At 42.4% G+C, this 19,296-nt stretch overlaps 1 protein-coding gene across 1 annotated transcript in view; it reads right to left on the reverse strand.

The window, feature by feature from the left end:
- eipr1 (EARP complex and GARP complex interacting protein 1) overlaps positions 1-19,296 on the reverse strand; it is a 69,020-nt gene that overhangs the window by 31,736 nt on the left and 17,988 nt on the right. Inside the window, exons 4-5 of the mRNA XM_053336290.1 lie at positions 18,870-19,026; positions 4,936-5,035 (exon numbers count right to left, since the gene is read on the reverse strand). Of these exons, the coding sequence (XP_053192265.1) occupies positions 4,936-5,035; positions 18,870-19,026 (257 nt within the window). The remainder of the gene's footprint in view (positions 1-4,935; positions 5,036-18,869; positions 19,027-19,296) is intronic.

A 19,296-nucleotide genomic window follows, 5' to 3' on the forward strand; every position in this document is an offset into this window, starting at 1 on the left:
AAACAAGCTGTTATTCCAGTATCTTTCTGCAAAGTGTCTCATTTGCTGATATTTCTTTTTATAAAGTTCACCTGACAGAATAAAAAACACCAGTGATCAGAGGGAAAGCCTGGAGTAGGACTCTTTCTTTCTCTGCGGATACGCCGGCGGTGTGATGGTAAAAGCAAAAGCCTGAAGCTTCGTGCATCCCAGCTTCCCAGCTTTATTAGTGCGCTAACCAAATTAGGGGCCCTAACAAGGCAGTACACACAACACTGGGGGACGCATTCATTTAGGACGCAAGCGGCACTAATGCAAAGCTATCTGTCAAATCGCCATGCATTCATGCTTCCTCCAGACTCCGGAAGAGTGTGTGTGTGTGTGTGTGTGTGTGTTTGTGTACGTGTGTGTGTGTATGTGTGTGTGAGCAGATGTGCCGGACAAGGTGTGTGGGTGTGCTGTGAGCCGGCGGAGATGTTCTCACTCAATTCCACCAGCGATTCTAATTGATGAGCCATGCATATGCACATGCAGACAGACACACACACACACACACACACACACACACACACACACAAATCTTCAAACAATGCATATTGGTACGCTTATGCTCATGATCCTCTTTTATATATGCATACACACACTCACTCAAACACACACACACACACACACACACACACACACTAATCTAGGCCAGGTCCTTGAGATAGAGACACACACACATCCATGCTGCAGCTGGACACAGCTACAGATGAACACATCACCCCACTGACAGATAGAGGGAACGGGAGAGAGAGAAAGAGAGAGATAGAGAGAGAGAGAGAGGAGAGTGGGATGGAAAGGAGGGAGGAGGGACAGAGGTAAGGAGATTAGCATTCTCATCAGCACTGGAGGAATTTGTCTCGGCTGCCAAGCTCTTTCTCCTCTTTTTTTTTTATTTTCTCCTCTTCGAACCCACTCTCTTTCCTCATCCGTATCTCCCCTCTTTCTCTCTCCCAACGCTCCATCTTTTCCAATCACACGTCGCTCCTTCTTCCTCCCTTTCTCATTACGCTACTTCTCCCCCTTCTTACTTTCCACCTCTCCTCTTTCTCCCTCGGTGCAGGAGTTAATAGCTGTGTTGTCCAATGTCGGTGGACGCCTCTGGTCCTGCTCAACCTCGCGGAGGGGGGGTCACGGTGCAAGACACACACACTCACACACACACTTATCTCCTATTAGAATGTGAGGCCACGTTCCAGTCCACACTGAAGAATGTGAGGTTTGTGTTTCATTGCAAAGTGAATTTTAGAGGCAGTGTGGCTGCATATGTAGCAAAAGCAAAGATGTGACTCAGCATTAAATTGGCTATGGTTTTTCTGCTCTAAATTTAACATCTAAATGAAACTTAGTGTAAGTTCAAACAGGAAGATTATCTTATGTTACTCATTTGTTCTCGTTACTCTCTCTCTCTCTCTCTCTTCTCCTACTTCTTGTATCAGCTGATTAAAAGGATTGAATCATTTAGTTAAACCAATCAGATCTCGCCTCAAGCTCTGCCAGCCAATCCTATCTCAGCTGTCAATTTTTAAATCTGCTCTCCTCTTTGTTGCTGTCAGCTGTCATTTTAATACTGTCTCTCCTCCATTCACCTCCACTTTCATCACTTCAGCTCCCAGGTCTGAGCTCACCAGAAGTACGCTTGTCTTGTCATCATCCAGATCTCAGCATGCTCTTCATCCATCACCACCACCAGTGCCCAGACTCCACATGGGGGGGGGGGGGGGGGTATCATACTCTACACACAGCTTCACTAACAGACTTCCACGATGAAATTCCTCGTACTAAAACCTCACTGTGAACCTGACACTTACATTATGTGTAAACATGTTTGTAAAATGTATGAATGTAGGTATGAATTATGAACATGTCTTTCAGGGAAACTTGAACATGCACAGTATAAAGCACAGGGGCAGCCCCAAGGATAAAGTCTCTATGCATGTAATAATACATGGAATACATTTTAGCACAGTTGCAAAACTTTACAGGCAACCAACTTTATTTTGCCAACAGAGCTGGAAACTGTCAACCCAACAGAGAGGGAACAACACTAGCTGGAAGCTAATATTCATAAAGGCACAGTGGGGACAAAGTGGTTGTGAGGCCATGTAACATGAAGAAACATTCATGACTGCTCCTCGTCACCCTGGAACATGACGATCCTCTCTTCGATGCAATATTTAAAACGCCTCGTTTCTAACTGCTGGGTAAGCTAATTAGCTGCTGCTGTGGAGCCGACATGTCAAACTGCTCCACCTGGTGGATGACTGCAATTATTACACTTCCTTATAAAAACTTTGGGAAAAGTTACATGCCCCTCCTCCACCACCACGTTAAGTGATGTGAATGTGAATGAAATAAATAATCAATAATCAATTAATTGAGTGCACTCCCAGCTGCCACACATTGACAGAGTGAGAGATTGAGAGAGAGTGGAGTGTGTGCATGCATTTAACTAAACTTTGAACGGTGATTTTTCAAACATCCAGATTAGTGAAACCAAATGAACACACACACACACATGCACACACGCACATCTCGTAAGTGTGTGACCTAGCTGCCCTTTATGTGAATCCCTCAACGAGTGCATGAATTACTAATGACTCATCTATATTCTTCATCGCTCATGCCTTCTAATGGAACAACACACACACACACACACACAGACACACACAGCTACTCTATTACTTCTTCCTCACACACATGTACACCTGACACACACCATTATCTTGAGTCTTTAAATACGTAATGGGCATTTTAATTGCAAAGCCGGTGGGTTGGAGACAGGGAATTTACAGTGAAGAGCCTCTTCACCTTGCATTAGGAAGGACACAACTACAAGTGAACTGACCAAAAGTACTTACACACACACACACACACACACACACACACACACACACACACACACACACACACACACACACACACACACACACACACAAGTTACATGGTGATCCATTTAGTTTTTAGTTTATTAAAAGCCATTACTGTGGATTTCTGCGGGGTAGGGATAAGACTAAGAGCTGAGCAGAAAATGTCTTGGAAAATGAGTTTGTCTCTCTGACATTAGTGTTCTTCCAAATTTGTGGCTACACTTGAGGAGGACTCTTTTTAAAACATGTCCATATACAAACTCAGCTCTGATAAGAAATGGTTCTCAGTTTGGGGAGGAAGAACTTGACCTTAACTCAACCCTGTCAACTTATCAATTATACCCCAAAGATATGGAACACACTACCAATAGTTATCAAGGAAGCCAGCTCACTAAATATTTTTAAAAGAAAGCGGTTTAACTTACCTCTTCAATTTAGCCTTTAACTAACTTTTCTATCAGTCATTTTCACACTGATGCACTGCTGACCTTTTTTAAAATGTTGTATTTTACTTAATTTGATCTATTCTATGTTGTAGCTAGCTAATTTGACTATTTTATTATAATTACTATTTCTATTTTCCATCTTATAATTACATTCATGTTTGTTTTTCTTTTTTATCATGTTTTTATGTTCCTTTTACATCCTTTGAATGTGAAGCACTTGATGCTTTGATCTGCATTTCTTGTATTAAATGTGCAATCCAAATAAAGTTATAATTGTCACAATAATAATCACTATTAAACACCTTTGAGAGGAACTTGAGAGAGAACCATAATCACTCAACAACAATTCACAAAAACTCACTAATGCTGTTGTGTCTCAATGGGAGCAAATTTCTGCTGCCAGGCTCCATAATCGAGTGGCATTCTGGATGAATGAAGGCTGTTACTGCATTTAAAGCCCTTTTTCCACTGGAACCAAACTGGAATCAAACTGGGAGCTAAAAAAATCCTTTAGTGCATTCCACCACACATGAAGAAACTGAAGATTAAGCAAAACCATCTGATGATGGATTAAGGAACAATGGCAGCGTTTGAAATGCAATTTCCACACGTGAAAACAAGAAAGGGTCGTACCATCTTCTGAATGTTTTATTGCTTTACAAAATTAGTATAAAAAGTATATTTCTCTCCATCACTGGCTTCGTTTCTCTAATTTACCCTCCATCTCACCCCACGTCCTAATATTGATACTAGAGGCACTCGAACACGTCCTTATCCTGTGAATGACGCTGTACACAAGTTGAAGCATTTGTCGGGTGTGTGTTTGACCGTTCAACAACATGCCCTGCAAGCTCTGCTCCAGTAGTCCCTGAGCAGTTACAGAGCACTACCCTCAGAGCAGGAACTATTTTTGGCACCAGCATCTACCAAGGAACTAAACTCAGTCCCTGGCTCTGATCAAAAAGCAGGTTTAATTCCTGAGTTCCTTAAAAGGTTCTCAGTCCCCTAGGAAGCACTAATAGTAGCATAATCATGCCCACGCTTTTCCAGTGAGATATTCTGGTAACACATATGGGTGACTGTTCAACATCTACAAATGTATATGGACTCTCATATATATGCAGTACAGTTTCTGTACGCTACATGTGAAACACAGTGTGTGACACTGCAACAGCACTACTTCAGAGAACTGTGAAAACAAATACAGCAAGTTACTTCTCTCTTACTTATTAAACAAGACTATTACTATCACAGAGGAAGAGATTGACTAGAATAATATTAAAGTAGCCAGAGCTTAGAAACCTGCCCAGATAATACTGTCTGTGTGTGTGTGTGTGTGTGTGTGTGTGTGTGTGAGAGAGAGAGAGAGTGAGAGAGACAGAATGAATAGTGGACACTCTGCTGTTGTCGCAGAGAGAGGATGTGTGCGTCTGATAACACCAAGACGATATGGTGGTTATCAAATAATGAGTTAGCTATTGTGTGATATGGTGAGCGTGTCTGTGTATGTATGGTGGTTTACAGTGTGTTTGTGTATGTATCTATATATATGTGTGTGTGTGTGTGTGTATATATATGTGTGTGTGTATGTGTCTTACCGTGGCCTGTGTGGAGCTCTCCTGCAGGTCCCAGAGTAGTGCGTGGTTATCAGCCAATGAAATCACACGCTTGCCATCTCCCATGGGCTCCCACAGCACGCTGTAAATACACAAAGATATACACAAAGTCACACACAAATACACACCCACACACACAAAACCACAGAGTCACAGTCAATTAGAGTGTGTATGGTGGTCAAACATGTACACAGAAAGTTACATTGATATTACAAGGTTACACATTATAAAGGTAATGCATTTGAGGTATTTAGATGGAATAAAGCTGGTATTGGTGTATTATATTGGACTGATCATCCTTTTGGTGAATGAGAAAAAACTGACATGTAAACAATATTTTCAATAGATCCCATGAAAAGACTAAAACCAGCAGTGACTTCACTACTCTGTCTTTGGCACCCAGTCCCAAACCCATTGATTCTTATTGAAGACGAACATCTTTGAAAATGTATAACAAATATAGTATACTTTTATTTTTAAAGAAGGATCAGTGATTTATTTTTTTTGGGGGGGGTGTTAAATAGTTTTTTTCCGGCAAAAATGTCTCAAAACAGGATTGATTAATTTAAATTCCATCAGTATGTAGTGTATGTGTAACTGACTTAAAAAAAACATGTTCATGCTAGCAAACGTACATGTCACCCATTGCAAGTGTGTTTTAATAGATTTTAGTTTTAATAAGTTATGGACAACAATGGTGCCATAGCGATGTCAGGTTTTGGATACATATACAATACTTGTTCGTAACATCAGGTTATTGTTGTTTTTGTTCTTTTCATGAGATTTGAAAGCTGGAGTCAGGATATGGTTAGCCTAGCTTAGCATAAAGACTCGATTCACAGTAAGAAACACATACACCTACCAACACCTCTAAAGCTCACTAATTAACAGGACCTAGCCTGTTTGTTTAACCTGTATTGAACAGACATGTAAAAATAGGTTCAAGTCTTTATGCTAAGATAGGCTACTTACAACAAACAGAATGCCTTTACATTTAGGGCTTCAATCAGGAGAAGCTGGAAGACGTGTCTGAGGTCGCCTTGAATAGCTTTAATCTGCACAAATTGGACTGCAGAAGCTAATCATTAAGGGCCTGAGGAAGTGACAATAGCACACAGCTGAGTTCTGCGTGGTTAGCACTGAATACTTATTGGCAAAATCCTGCACCCCAATTCTGTCAATCTAATGTTCAAACACAGCAGTGGGATACAGTTGCCTCACTGGTGTTAAAGAAGTGGTAGCTTTTACTGCATACTTAGCTTTGATTCCTCCCTGCATACTACTTTCTGCAGAGTATTGATTCCTCACTGCATGCTTCTCGGAGTTTTCATTCTCCACTGCTCTCTACTTAAAGTATGTATTCAGCGCCCGAGCCGCAGGGACCTAACCAGACCTGACACACTGGAGCCCTAACTGTTGCTTTATAATTCCCTTGGTGTTGATTGGATCACTTGTACACTTTTGTTGTTTGTTCTTCTTAGTTTGGAGAGGCTTAACAGACAAATAAAGGCAAAGACACAACCACATGGTGTAACAAAGAGGACACAACCCAAGTGAGAAAGCAGTGCTTTTAACTCTGAGTCCTGTCAACTTTAAAAGCAATATGTCAGTGCAGTCAGATGCTGGGCAATAAGCTAAACATAACCTTGGCCTGGAAGAGCTGCTATATGCTTGTTAAGGTTTTGATTCAGTGTGACTTTTCTGCTCGAGAGAAGAGAAAAAAAAATCTGTGTCTAATCTGGGTTAAAGGATGTAAAATGTCACAGAGGTGCAGACGTGGTCTGGCTGAAGGTTTTGGGTGTCGGAGTCTGTCACGGCTCTAAAGCTGCCGTCATTAGAGGTTTACAAAACGATGCCATTTATTTAAAGAGTTCATCAATTAGACAACTCCATTTTCTTGGACTCATTTGTCAACTTGAAGCGGCAGCGACACTGTCAGCGTTTGAGAGAGAGCGTGTGTTATAGGGAGTGAGCGTGTTCGCCAGAGATAAAAGAAATGACAGAGGAAGGGAGGGAAGACAAAGTTAAAGTTTGCTTTTGGATTTAATCCCAGTTTCAAATATGCATAGTCCTATTAGAAAAGGTGGAGCAGAGAAAGAGAGAGGGGGGGGGGGGGGGGTTAGGAGTGAGTGAGTGAGGGAATGTGGGAGGGAGGCAGGGGAGGAGGAGGTGAGGAGCTTTGTTTATAAGGGCTGTAAATTCATGGCTGCTGAGAGACAGCTTTTACTGCCCTCCTGAGGAGCAGAAAGTCATGGACTCGGGATGTACAGATACACTGACACACACACACACACACACACACACACACACAAACTGCTTGTTGTCACTTAAGAGGACACTGCATTAACTTAAATTAAATTAACCGCCTGGAGATTTACCCTAACCTTAAAGATAGCTTCTTTATTTCCCATTTTACTACAATACTCACAAGCCATAGGCGTGTGGAATGAGATATTAGAAAATGTAATAATTTCTCTGTTCAACTTAAATATGAGAGACCTCCTTTTGTGCTAAGATGCATTCAAGTTCAGCTGAAGCTAATATGCAGATAGATCAAATAGAAATATTCAGCCTTACATATACATACACACAAATGCCAACCAATGTGAGGGAAATACTGTATGTAATTGGAATTTTTCTTTTTATATTCAGTAAAATAAACTTATTTCTGTAGTGACCTTAGCCTACAAAAGACATTCATTTAAAGATGTCTTGCACATAAACCTGTAATAAGTGATGTTTGGCCACTTGAGCTCTGTGGAAATAAGATGTTAACTCATTGACAGATGATCACCTTGTAAGTTGTTATGGTAAACTCGTTAGCAAACAGCATTCACTCTACTTTAGCTCTGGTTTCGTCTCCAACAACTCCTGAGGGAAATATCTGGTTCTGAGCTTTTAAATATCCCCCTGCTAGTCACAAGGTCAGCTGAAGAGAGCGGTGAGAATGAAACAAAATAGTGCAAAACAATTAGCAGAAGGATGTCATTTGATCTATTGACAATATGAAAATGTTGATTGGAGCAGCTGTAAATCGAATCATGACGTTCAAAACTAACTTTATATTTATTGATATTTGCCTGTCATGGCATCTTGCAATGTTGTAATATCTGACTCCTAATGATATAGCTGGCAGATCTGCATTGTACCTGCTTCAGCTAGTGTTAGCTTCACATACTGACAGGACAAGCTATACTGAAACTGAAACAGAGCTGAGTAAATTTCCCAGTAACAGCTGTCATTTCAGCCACCAAACTCACTGACTTTTAAGCTTGTTAAGACATTATTAACAAATTATGAAGCATTGAGCCTAATTACAATAATAGCTCTAAGTATGTCATAACTGTACTGCACTCTCTCAAATCATGCTTTCCGTTTTAAAGTTGAAAAATGTTTTTTCAGCCCAAGTCTGGAATTAGTACTATCATCATGTGTACTGTAAGTGTAAATAATTAGAATTTGAAAAAATCTGAATCTATCCTTTAAATGCAACTTCAACATATTTAACACCAACACTGAACTTTAACTGGAAATTGAGTCTTACACTGTGTTCCATTTACCTCCAAAGTGGTAGCTGGGAATCATGTCACACCTCAGTTTGAAGTGTTCCAGTTCAATAAGTCAGAAAACCAGTTCTAGCCAGGTTAGCAATACGAGTTGATAAAAGGGCATTTCGCTGTATTTTGCTCATACTAACAGTGTAGCAATATGTCCACGGATGGACAGTGCTGTGTGTATGACTGATTTAATGAGACACTAATAAGACAAAACTGCTAATAAACAGGATATGACTACAACTTCCACACTGTTGATACACGGGGCAGCTATCTTGGATTTTGAAGTAGGGGCTAGTGAGGTCCTTCTTATCCTCCCGACTGAAATCCGACATTGGGGGTCATCGGGGGATTTCCGAGTACAAATGGAACACACCATTAGTACTAAGATTTAATGGTTTACCTTTTTAGTACCAAGTTTCAGTCCCAAAACGGAAGCTGAAATCCAATAATGTGAACATATTTATGTCCCCACAATGTGATTAAGAACAAGAACACACAAACACACACACAGCTTGGTGAGGTGCCTCCAGTGCAGCTCAAAGACCTTATAGATGGAGACTGCAGCATGTCTCTTTCTTTCACACACACACACACTCACACATTCCCAAACATCAGCACACCACAGGACCAATTAAAATATACTCCCCACTTTGGGGTTTACACGCCGTATGCTTCCCTGTAGTATCAATTAATTCATGCAATAGATGGGAGGGAGAGGTAGAGACAGTAAGCTGTACGGTATCTCATATTGCCTTGCCTCTCTTATTAGAGAATATAAGTTATGTGCCTTTGACCTTGAGCTCTGCAACAAGCTGGCACACTGGCTACTGGAATGGTATGTAAATACTGTCTGGGAGAGCTATGGAGGTTTTACAGCCCCATATATCTAAGTCTGGGACAGAATGCACTTCTCTCTCTCTCTTTGTCTCTCTCTATGTCTCTGGCTCATCAGATTGTTCCCCCGCTTTGCTGTGCTTTGCATCCATATGAGTTTAATTCCAGCCCCTTATATACAAAGCCAACACAAACACAGTGTGTATGTGTGTGTCTTTGAGATCTTAGCATGGATACAGGGACACCAGGGGCAATTTGTGTGTGTGTGTGTGTGTGTGTGTGTGTATAGTCTTCATGTGGACCAATGCATGGTCCTAATGAGAAAAAAAATCTCATTTATGAGGTCCTTGTTAAGGTTGGGGTTAGGCATGGTTAAGGGTAGGGTTAGGGTTAGGGTTAAGTTTAGGGTTAGGGTTAGGGTTAGGTTGAATGGTATGGTAAGTATCCACAAACGCTGTCAACAGGGAATTCATGTCATCCGCACACTCAGGACTCTCTCTGTCAAACCCCACCTCTTGCTTCTCCTGTACCGCAGTATCATTGAATCCATCCTTCTGTATTGTGCCCTCTGCTATTTCACCATGCTCCCTCTTGCAAAAACAGAAATAAGATACTAAAAATCACTACATGCTCCAAAATCATAGGCCTCCCCACACCCAATCTCTCCATCAAACGCATAGCACAGTCCATAGCTAATGACCCCTGTCACCCTCTACATTCATGTTTCATTCCCCTACCTTCTGGCATCAGATACAGACAAATAACATACAGGAAGACCCGCTTTGGTAAAAGTTTCATTCCATCTGCCATCACTATTCTAAATAAAACATCCAGTAGGTAGCAGTATTGGTCAGCTGTTTGTGTAATTCGTGTTGTAATAAGTCTTGTCTAGAAGGTCTGTTTTGTTTTTTTTGTCTTTTGTATCCTGTTGAATGTCTACAAGTTTTGTTTTCTCTTATTGATGATGTTTGTTGAATGAGTACAGATATATGACAATGAAGAATGAATCTGAATCTGAGTCACTGCAATGTCCTAAGAAATATTGCTGTATTTGTAGTCTGGGCCATCTTTTCCAATGAATACAATATTGATGTACTCAAAAAAGTAATTTCAGAAATGCACAACTTTTCAAATGACCACACAAGATCAACTTTTAAGTTTAGATTATCTGAACCACTTTACTACTGTACAACTGCACCTGTCCATACTAGTAATAAACCTACATTGCAAAGAAAACTCACTATGCATGGTAGATCAAAGGTTGTTGTAGCGACATCAACGAGACCTCAGCAATTACCTTTATGAGTACAACTGTGTTTAGGGTTGGTTCCAATTGCTGCTGAATTTTAGATCCAGGTGTCTATTAGTCTGTTTCTCCATACCTTACCTTGAGCCTCAAACCTAAACAGTTTTGTGCACTGGTTAACTTCAAGTATGGTAGCTCAATGGTTGTTGCAGTGCCAACAATGAGATAACAGCAAGCAACTTCATGAGTAGAACTGTATTTGGGGTTGGTTTAAATTCCTGGTTCCATTTTGGATCCATTTATCTATCAGTCTGTTTCTTCATACCTTATCTTGAGCCCCAAATTATACCTACTCGAACAGTTTCATGCACTGGTTGACCTCAAGCCAACCTTACCATAACCCCGTCCAATTATCTAAACACTAACACCAAGAACAGAAGGAATGGTGAGGGAAACACTTTATAGAAACAGCAAAAACCTTTTGAAGGGTAAACAGACACAAGAGAAGGTAAAAATTTGCTAAGCTTGCCAATATATCCCTTTACTAATATATCTCTTATCTAACCTTTCATCACTCCTCAAGAGAAACTTCAGTAATATGAAACATTTGTCAGCTGTACTCGCGCTAGTTTGTGAGGGCAAAGATAAATCACTTTGTAACACCGCTGCATGACCGCCAGTCGGCTGTTTGGTTTTGTCGTTACACAAGACCAACAGAGTGGCAACTCTCTGGATGAATGATGTAGCTGATCGTGTCTCATCAATTCCAGGAGAGTCTTTCAGTCCCAGAAACACTTCAAGCTTATCAACTTCATCATTTTGAAGCAGGACCTGCAGTATTTGGTGCAAGTAGGTCGTGAAACAGTCATGCATGCAAAGTAAGTAGGCCACAACTGTTATTTCAACGTGCCAGATACATAATTAATCAACATTTCATATGTTCTGCTGCTCCATCTCCTTTTTAGGTTGTAGCTACAGGTTGGGAACGTTAATTAGGCTGCCACTCAAAACTGTTATTGCCCTCTCAGACAACAAAGGCTGATGGGAGATCTTTGAGCTTTAGTTAGTTATAACTTAAATTACTTGCAACTGTTGAAATGTGGACCTAATTAGATTAGATAAGGGATTTAGCTTCTGTTAAAGGGGGGCTCCACTGATTTTACACCTCAACGTCTGTTAACAGTTCTAAGAGCAGTACTGTAAATGTGTAAAAAAGTTGTATAAAGCCTTCTGTGGCTCCAGAGGGAGCTGTGTGAAATCTCATAAACTGCCTAAAGTGATGAGTAAGCGTCAGTTGGGTCTGGAGACTACACAGTTGAAGAGGAAAGAAAATATGGGGGTGTGGAATTTAGAAAGAAGTGAGGTCCTCTGTAGCCAACTCCTAACAGCTTCAGGCTACTAGCATAACGCACCCAAGTCTACCACTGAACTGTCAGCAGTTGAGTTGCATTTTGGGTAATGTAGGCCCCAAGTTTTGACAAAAAGGAAAGCATGAAATAAATAAATGATATGTCTGATTCAGCCAGGTGCACTATGAGTACCTGGATAGTACACTCAAAATGGTCAAAAAGTTGAGTGTGTAAGTATGGACACTTCTCACCCTCAGTGGTAGCCATCTTGGCTACATCATGGAAGAGGAACCACTTTTTATACTAGAAAAGGTGAACAAGGACACTGTAACTACGGTGAACATCACTGCACTAAACAAATGCATTATACAGGTGTTTCTTACACTAAGCACCACTATACTGTTGTCACATATGAGCCATCAGTAGGTTTACTGGGTTAATTTAGCAGTCTGTAATGATTTGGTAACTTAAATGATAGTGCGAATGCTAATGCTAGCTTGCTGACTAGCTAATCGTCATTTCCAGAAAGCGCGCAACAGCCATGCTTTACCCTGTCGCAATTTGCACTCTACACAAGTAAGTACATAGTGTATACAGTGTACCACATAGAAGTGTACTAACAGAAGTATGTGATATAAGACACAGCATGATATTGTGAGACCAACAATATTATAGGACTGCAATGCTAAATCCTGTTTTGGCATTGGATTCTGATTTTATAAACTATGATCTAACCTCAACAGAAGTTATGGGCAAAACTCTGAAAGTTGTAACAATCTTAATGATCCTATAACGTACCCGCCACTTGCCTGAACTTTATCAAGATACTGTTTTATGAGCACCTGCAGAACCTGGAGGAAAAACCAGCAGACCCACAACCTTTAGTGCAGTGTCGGCCTCATGGTGTTTAATTCAAGATGTGGTTGAAGAGGCTGGATTGCAAAGGCACTGTAATCGACTGACAGCCCCCCCATCTCTCTCTCTCTCTCACACATACACACACACACATACACACACACACTGGGTAGTCTGCATGAAAGCCCACTACCGGAGTCCAATTGATTGGAACTAGGGGACCCTCACAGTGAAAATCACGCTCAGTGATCACAAAGATAGCCGTCAACACACATATACACACCATCAACACACACACTTTTACATGACCAGCCACACACACACACACACACACACACACAAAGAGACACACACAGACAACAGAGACACTCTGGCGCTACAGGATGAAAGAGGTTAGATGTACAGTACATACATCCACTCTTTGAAGTAAAAGACTCAAAGTCATTCACTCCAAATGATTGCACAATAATGCACATGATTGCATTCATGTGTGCACGTAAACACACACACTCACACACACACACACACACACACACACACACACACACACACACACACACACACACAAAATCAAACCCACTAACACCTCCTACCCCCTCCTGTCACACCCCACTTTAGAAAATCAACCTTGTTGCCTTTTGCGCTTTACCATTCCCTCCTAGGGTCCTGATTGGCTCAAATGGCTCCATGGGAATCGATTCGCTCAACTGGCACGGCTCCCTATCGGAACCGAGTGTGAGAAGAATGAGAGGAGGAGGGAAAAAAGCCATGATGCACACACATCAGCAACACAAAAACAACATGATTTTTCTCGAGCTTTGTTTAGGCCTGTATTTTTTCCTTTTGTGTGTGTGTGTGTGTGTGTGTGTGTGTGTGTGTGTGTGTGTGTGTGTGTGTATTTTGCCGATATTTCCATTCAGAGCACGCTTCACAACAGGGCAGAGGCTCAAATGTTTGCCCACCCAAACAATGAGGGGATTTGGAGGAAGGAGAAAGTGTTATTGTTAGTGGGAGTGGAGGGACACCAGCAAGCCAGCACGCTGACCAGAAAACACACGCATGGAGGATGCAGGCTACACACGGGCAGACACGCTACGGTGGACACAAACACACGCGGGGGCAGGTGAACAAACACGCGCACGCACACACACACACACAGACGCGTCAAAGACAGAAAGCCTCATAAGAATACAAACTCCAATCTCTTTACTTTTTGTCTGCTTAAATACACAAAACATGCGCACACACGCACAGAGTGGTGTAAGCTGCCAGCATTATCAGAGTGAGTGGGGATAAACGTGTGTGTGCGCGTGTGTGTGTTTGTGCCATGGAGAGATGGAGGAGGTGGGCAACAGACCAAAGCCATCCATCTAGGCAAGCCAATAGTGCACAGCATAGGCTACAGACTTCACAACACCAAATGCATGCTCTCTCACCACACACACACACACACACACACACACACACACACACACACACACACACACACACACACACACACACACACACACACACACACACACACACACACACACACACACACACACACACACACACACACACACACACACACACACACACAGTGTGGTGCCCTTGTGAGGGTTACAGCTCTCAGGGTGTTAAGATGGTGAAGCCCAGAGTCATCAATCTTTAGCCATCAGCCTTGCTTGACCTGCCCTCTGACGCACACACGCACACGCACACGCACACGCACACACACATATATATACAGTACACATGTACATGGATTCACCCCCCACACATACAAAGCCCCCTCTCCACCCAAACCCAGTTGCACTAATTCAATCTCTCCCCTCCTATCTCACGCTCATCTTTGTGAGCTTCTCTCCATCTTCCTCTCTCCTCCTCCTCCTCCTTCTTCTTCTTCTGCTTCTTCTTCCTCCTCCTCACTCTCTCTCCATCTTTATCTATCGCTCGCAGACACCTGCTCCAGTATGCATCAAGCTAACTGATTGGCGCCCCTAAAAATGATAGCAATCATGAGGCAGCCGATGAACAGTGGACTAAAAAGGGGAATGACCATTGATTTTCATTCTCATAGGCGATGAGTTATGGCGAGGCATTGTGCACAGGAGCTCTGACTGTAAGACAAAAGGATCGAGCCGTGACTACAATCTGAGATGTGGGCCAGTCAATAGTCTGAGCCAAAAAAAAAAACATTCAGATGGAGGAGAGATACAGGCAGAGAGGGTAATAAGAGTATAGATGGAGGGGAGGAGATTAGAGGAGAAGACAAAGGAAAAGGGAAGGAGAAGAGAATAGAGGAGAGGAGGAAATAAAAGAGAGGAGGGGAGAGGAGAAGAGGATGAAACAAGAAAGGAGAGGAAGGGAGAGGAGAAGAGGAAAGGAGGAGACAAGAGAGGAGAGGAGAGGAGGGGAGAGGAGAGGAGGGGAGAGGAGTAGAGGAGAGGAGGAAATGAGAGGAGAGGAGGGGAGAGGAGAAGAGGAGAGGAGGAAACAAGAGAACAGAAGAGGGGAGAGGAGAAGAGGACAGGAGGAAATAAGAGAGGAGAGGAGGGGAGAGGACAAGAGGAGAGGAGGAGACAAGAGGGGCGAGGAGGGGAGATGAGAAGAGGAGAGGAGGAAACAAGAGAGGAGAGAAGGGGAGAGGAGAAGAGGAGAGGAGGAAACAAGAGAGAAGATGAAAGGAGGAGATGAAAAGACAAAGAGAACAGAGGAGGAAACAAGAGAGAAGAAGAAGGGAAGTGAGGAGAGGAAACAAGAGAGGAGAGGAAACAAAAGAGAAGAGCAAAGGAGGAGATGAGAGGAAACAAGAGGAGAGAAGAGAGGGAAACAAGAGAGGAGAGGAAACAAGAGGAGAGAAGAGAGGGAAACAAGAGAGGAGAGGAAACAAGAGGAGAAGAGAAGAGGGGGAAGGGAGAGAAGAGGAGAGAGGGGAAGAGGAGGGAAGGAGGAGTGGAGAGGAAACAAGAGAGAAGAGAATAGAAGAGGAGGAGATAACAGGAAAGGAGAGAAGAGGTGGAGGAGAGGAGGAAATGGAATAGAAGAAGAAACAAGAGAGAAAAGAAGAGGAGCAGACAGGAGAAGAGAGGAGAAGACCTTTAACCGTCCCTTGATTGATCCAATTCTTCATTCACAATAAGTCATAAATCAATTAACCACATACAATCATACATCTCATCCCTACATGTATTCACTCACTCCTCTAAACAACACCAATACAATAGTAGTGTTTTTTCTCTTCTCATCATTTTCAGAAACTCAGAATAAGCAATTCATCAACTACACGACATAAAACATCTCCACCTCCCCAAATAGAAATAAACTCCATCAAGTCTGACACCATCTTATAATAAACAAACTCTATCCTAAGACATGCAGCCACCAGACCTCTGAACATCAGTTCAACATCTACACATCCTGTCTCCTTCATCTTATTTCTCCTAGTGAGTCAGATGCTCATCTTCACTTGACCCAACAAAAAATGAACCAGACAAACAGTCCTGCGTTGTGCTGCAGAGTATCTGGGACCAAAAATAAACAGTTTATCTTCAAAAAGGTGTCCTAACCCAGCAACCCACTGTTTTAACACAGAGAAGAGAGGAGCTAGTCTGGGACATCTGAGCCAGAGATGTTAAGTTTCCTCAGCCTGACAAAACTCACACTGACTTCCTGCTCTATCATCTATATGTGCCACATGTCTGTTTGTGTCCCATGCACCACCCTCCACTGGAGACCCGCACTGCGTTTCTCTATGGCAGGTTTGTACAGGGACCTCCAGCTGCCTCTGGGAGATGTACCTGGTGTCAATACATCAAACACCTCGACTCTCGGACACCGGCCAACAGCGCTCTGATCACAACTTTCACAACACACAAGCTCTTTTTTGATGCTTCGGAGAAGTTTGATAGTTCTGGTGTTCTTAAAGATAACAGAGCCCCGTCCACTTCCTGCTGCTCCTCCACAAATGGACAACTCAGGAAATAAGAGTGGATGATCCTCTGCAGACTCTGTCCCCAATGCTCTCCTAAAAAGACCAGGAAGTCCGTTCATCACCTCCTCCACCAGTTTGTCCAGGAGATGCAGAGACTTCATGCCAGTGTCTTGACACAGCCTAGCAGTAGTTTTCCACTGACAGAGCTGAGAATCCTGCTCTGCATGATGTACCACTTAGTCTCTCCTCACATTAAACATTGTTCTCCAGGCACGCAGAACCGACTGGTAAAAACAAGACGTCTGTGATGTGTCCATACCATCCAAATCCAGAAGAAACAAGTGTTTCAAGTGTCATAAGCCAGGTTCTTCACTCGAAGCAAGATGCTGTTTCAGTCCAGGGTTGCTGCTTTCGGTAGAGCAAACGCTGCGCAGTCTGAAGCCGAAATGCCGAAATGCCGAAATGCCGAAATACCGAAATGCCGTTATGCGACTCCTGAGGTCAATCGATCCCTGGCCCCCCTCTGACACAGGTAAAAACAGCACAGCCGATCTAATCCAGTGATATCCTCGCCAGAAGAAATCCACCAGTCTCTTCTGTATCTCTGTAATGAGATTGTCTGGAGGGACTACAACAGTGACACAGTGCCAGATTGTTGGCAACCAAAGTCCTCCCCCTGTAGGACAACTGGGGCTGGACCCATTTCCATCAAGACAATCAGGCACTAATTTTCTCAACTAGACCCTCTCAGTTTTTTTCCTGAAAGTTCTCATTTCCCACAAAAACACCTAAGACCTTCATCCCCTCTGTGCTCCACTGCAGCCCAGCTGGTAAAATTGTCTGCTCTTTTTTGCTCCACTCTCCCAATAGAAGTCCCTCACATTTTGACCAGTTGACCCTAGCAGAAGAAACTTGTTCATATAGTTTTAATTTGAGCTTATGTAAGAGAGGCTCAATAGCTAAAGCATATAGCATGACAGATAGGGGACATCCCTGCCTGATTCCTCTCTGAACAGAAATAATTCCTTTCTATTGCCCTTGTGTATGATGTGTATTGCTGACAAAAGATCCTGATTTGCATTTTCCCTACCTCTCACCATTGACTTAAATTGTCAAAACCTTAAGCCCCAGTCCATTTCATTTGTTGGAATAGTATGTGTTTCTTTTAAAAAAAATAGCACATCAACCTTTTTTTGAGTAGCAACCTCAGAGATTAAAGCCCTCTTATGTCTGTCCCTCCCTCCATTAATGTTTAGGGACCCTATTTTTAGGCTCTGCATAGCGAGTTCAGGAAAAAGAAACAGACAAGCTGAAACAAGCAGAGAGCAGTAAAGAGATGAAGCCACCATGTGATGATGCATAATCATTGTACTTTCTGGCTCTTTCACCAGTTTTACCTCTCTTTGCCTTTCTCAGAACTGCTAGGTGTTTGTTGAAACGGTAATGTCTCTTTTCATCCAAGAGGTCATAACCAACCAGTCTTTTTAATATGCTGACAGATCAGATGAAGTCAGTGTCTCCAAAGTAATCGCTCACTTTAACAGACTTGTTGAATGTTTCATCCAGAAAATCATTTAGTCAAACTAAAATATCACCAATGGATGCTGTGTCTGACTCAGACTCATACTCCATATCTTCTCCTTCACATGAGAGGAGAAGAGGGTTAGGGTCAGGGTTAGAGTTAGAGTTGGAGAGGAGAGCAGAGGATGAAACAAAAGAGGAGAGCCTACAACTTAGAGGCTAACCTGTCCCTTTGCCTCCTCAATGTAGGTTCTAAATGACTCCAGGTGAAATTTTAACCTGTGACAGTATCAGACAAGATCCTCCTTAAAGCTACAGTACCTGTTTGTTGATTATTTCTTCATTGGAACGTATGCTAATGCTTTTCAGAGCAATGCTGAATGAAATAGATTTTATATATAGTGGTGATGTATAGAGGCATCAAAATAGTTAAGTTTGAAAGTTAATTTAGATATTGAAAGAAAAAAAAAGTTTAATTTTAATGCATTTTCCACTGAAATTCAGTTAAAAGTGCCTGAAAAAAGGTAGCAAGTGGACCTTGAGTTACAATTACTGTGTCAAATTTTCAAAGAAAGTAGTAATACATAGTGCTTGTACTGTATTTCTCACAGCAGTTCGCCCAAATAAGCGCCACCTACCAGGCGGTGTTGCCGTGGGTGCTGTCGTCTAGGTGACAGAGCATCTCCAGAGTTTGGGGGTTGTGAGCGGAATCGTCAGGTGACTCGTGGCTTCCTGTGTCCCAATCGGAAGGCATCCGCCATACTGCCGCACAGGACACCACCCTGCTGTCACTAGCTGGAGAGGAACAACACACACACACACACACAGTCACTGAGTGTTTACAGTACATGCAGAGTGTGTGTGTGTGTGTGTGTGTGTGTGTGTGTGCATGTGGTGGACAGGCACTAATGCTGTGACGTGAATGCACTTCCCTCCAAATCCACATCACAAATGAGTTATTTTGGCACAAGCACACCAGAGCCAGAGCTGCTAATTGGAGTCAGTGGAGTAAATGTAGAATTGATACAGTAATTGGACTAAAAGTTTGAGGCTGGAGGGCATAAC

Source organism: Scomber japonicus, chromosome 16, assembly GCF_027409825.1.
Source record: "Scomber japonicus isolate fScoJap1 chromosome 16, fScoJap1.pri, whole genome shotgun sequence".
Classification (NCBI taxonomy): Eukaryota; Metazoa; Chordata; class Actinopteri; order Scombriformes; family Scombridae; genus Scomber; species Scomber japonicus.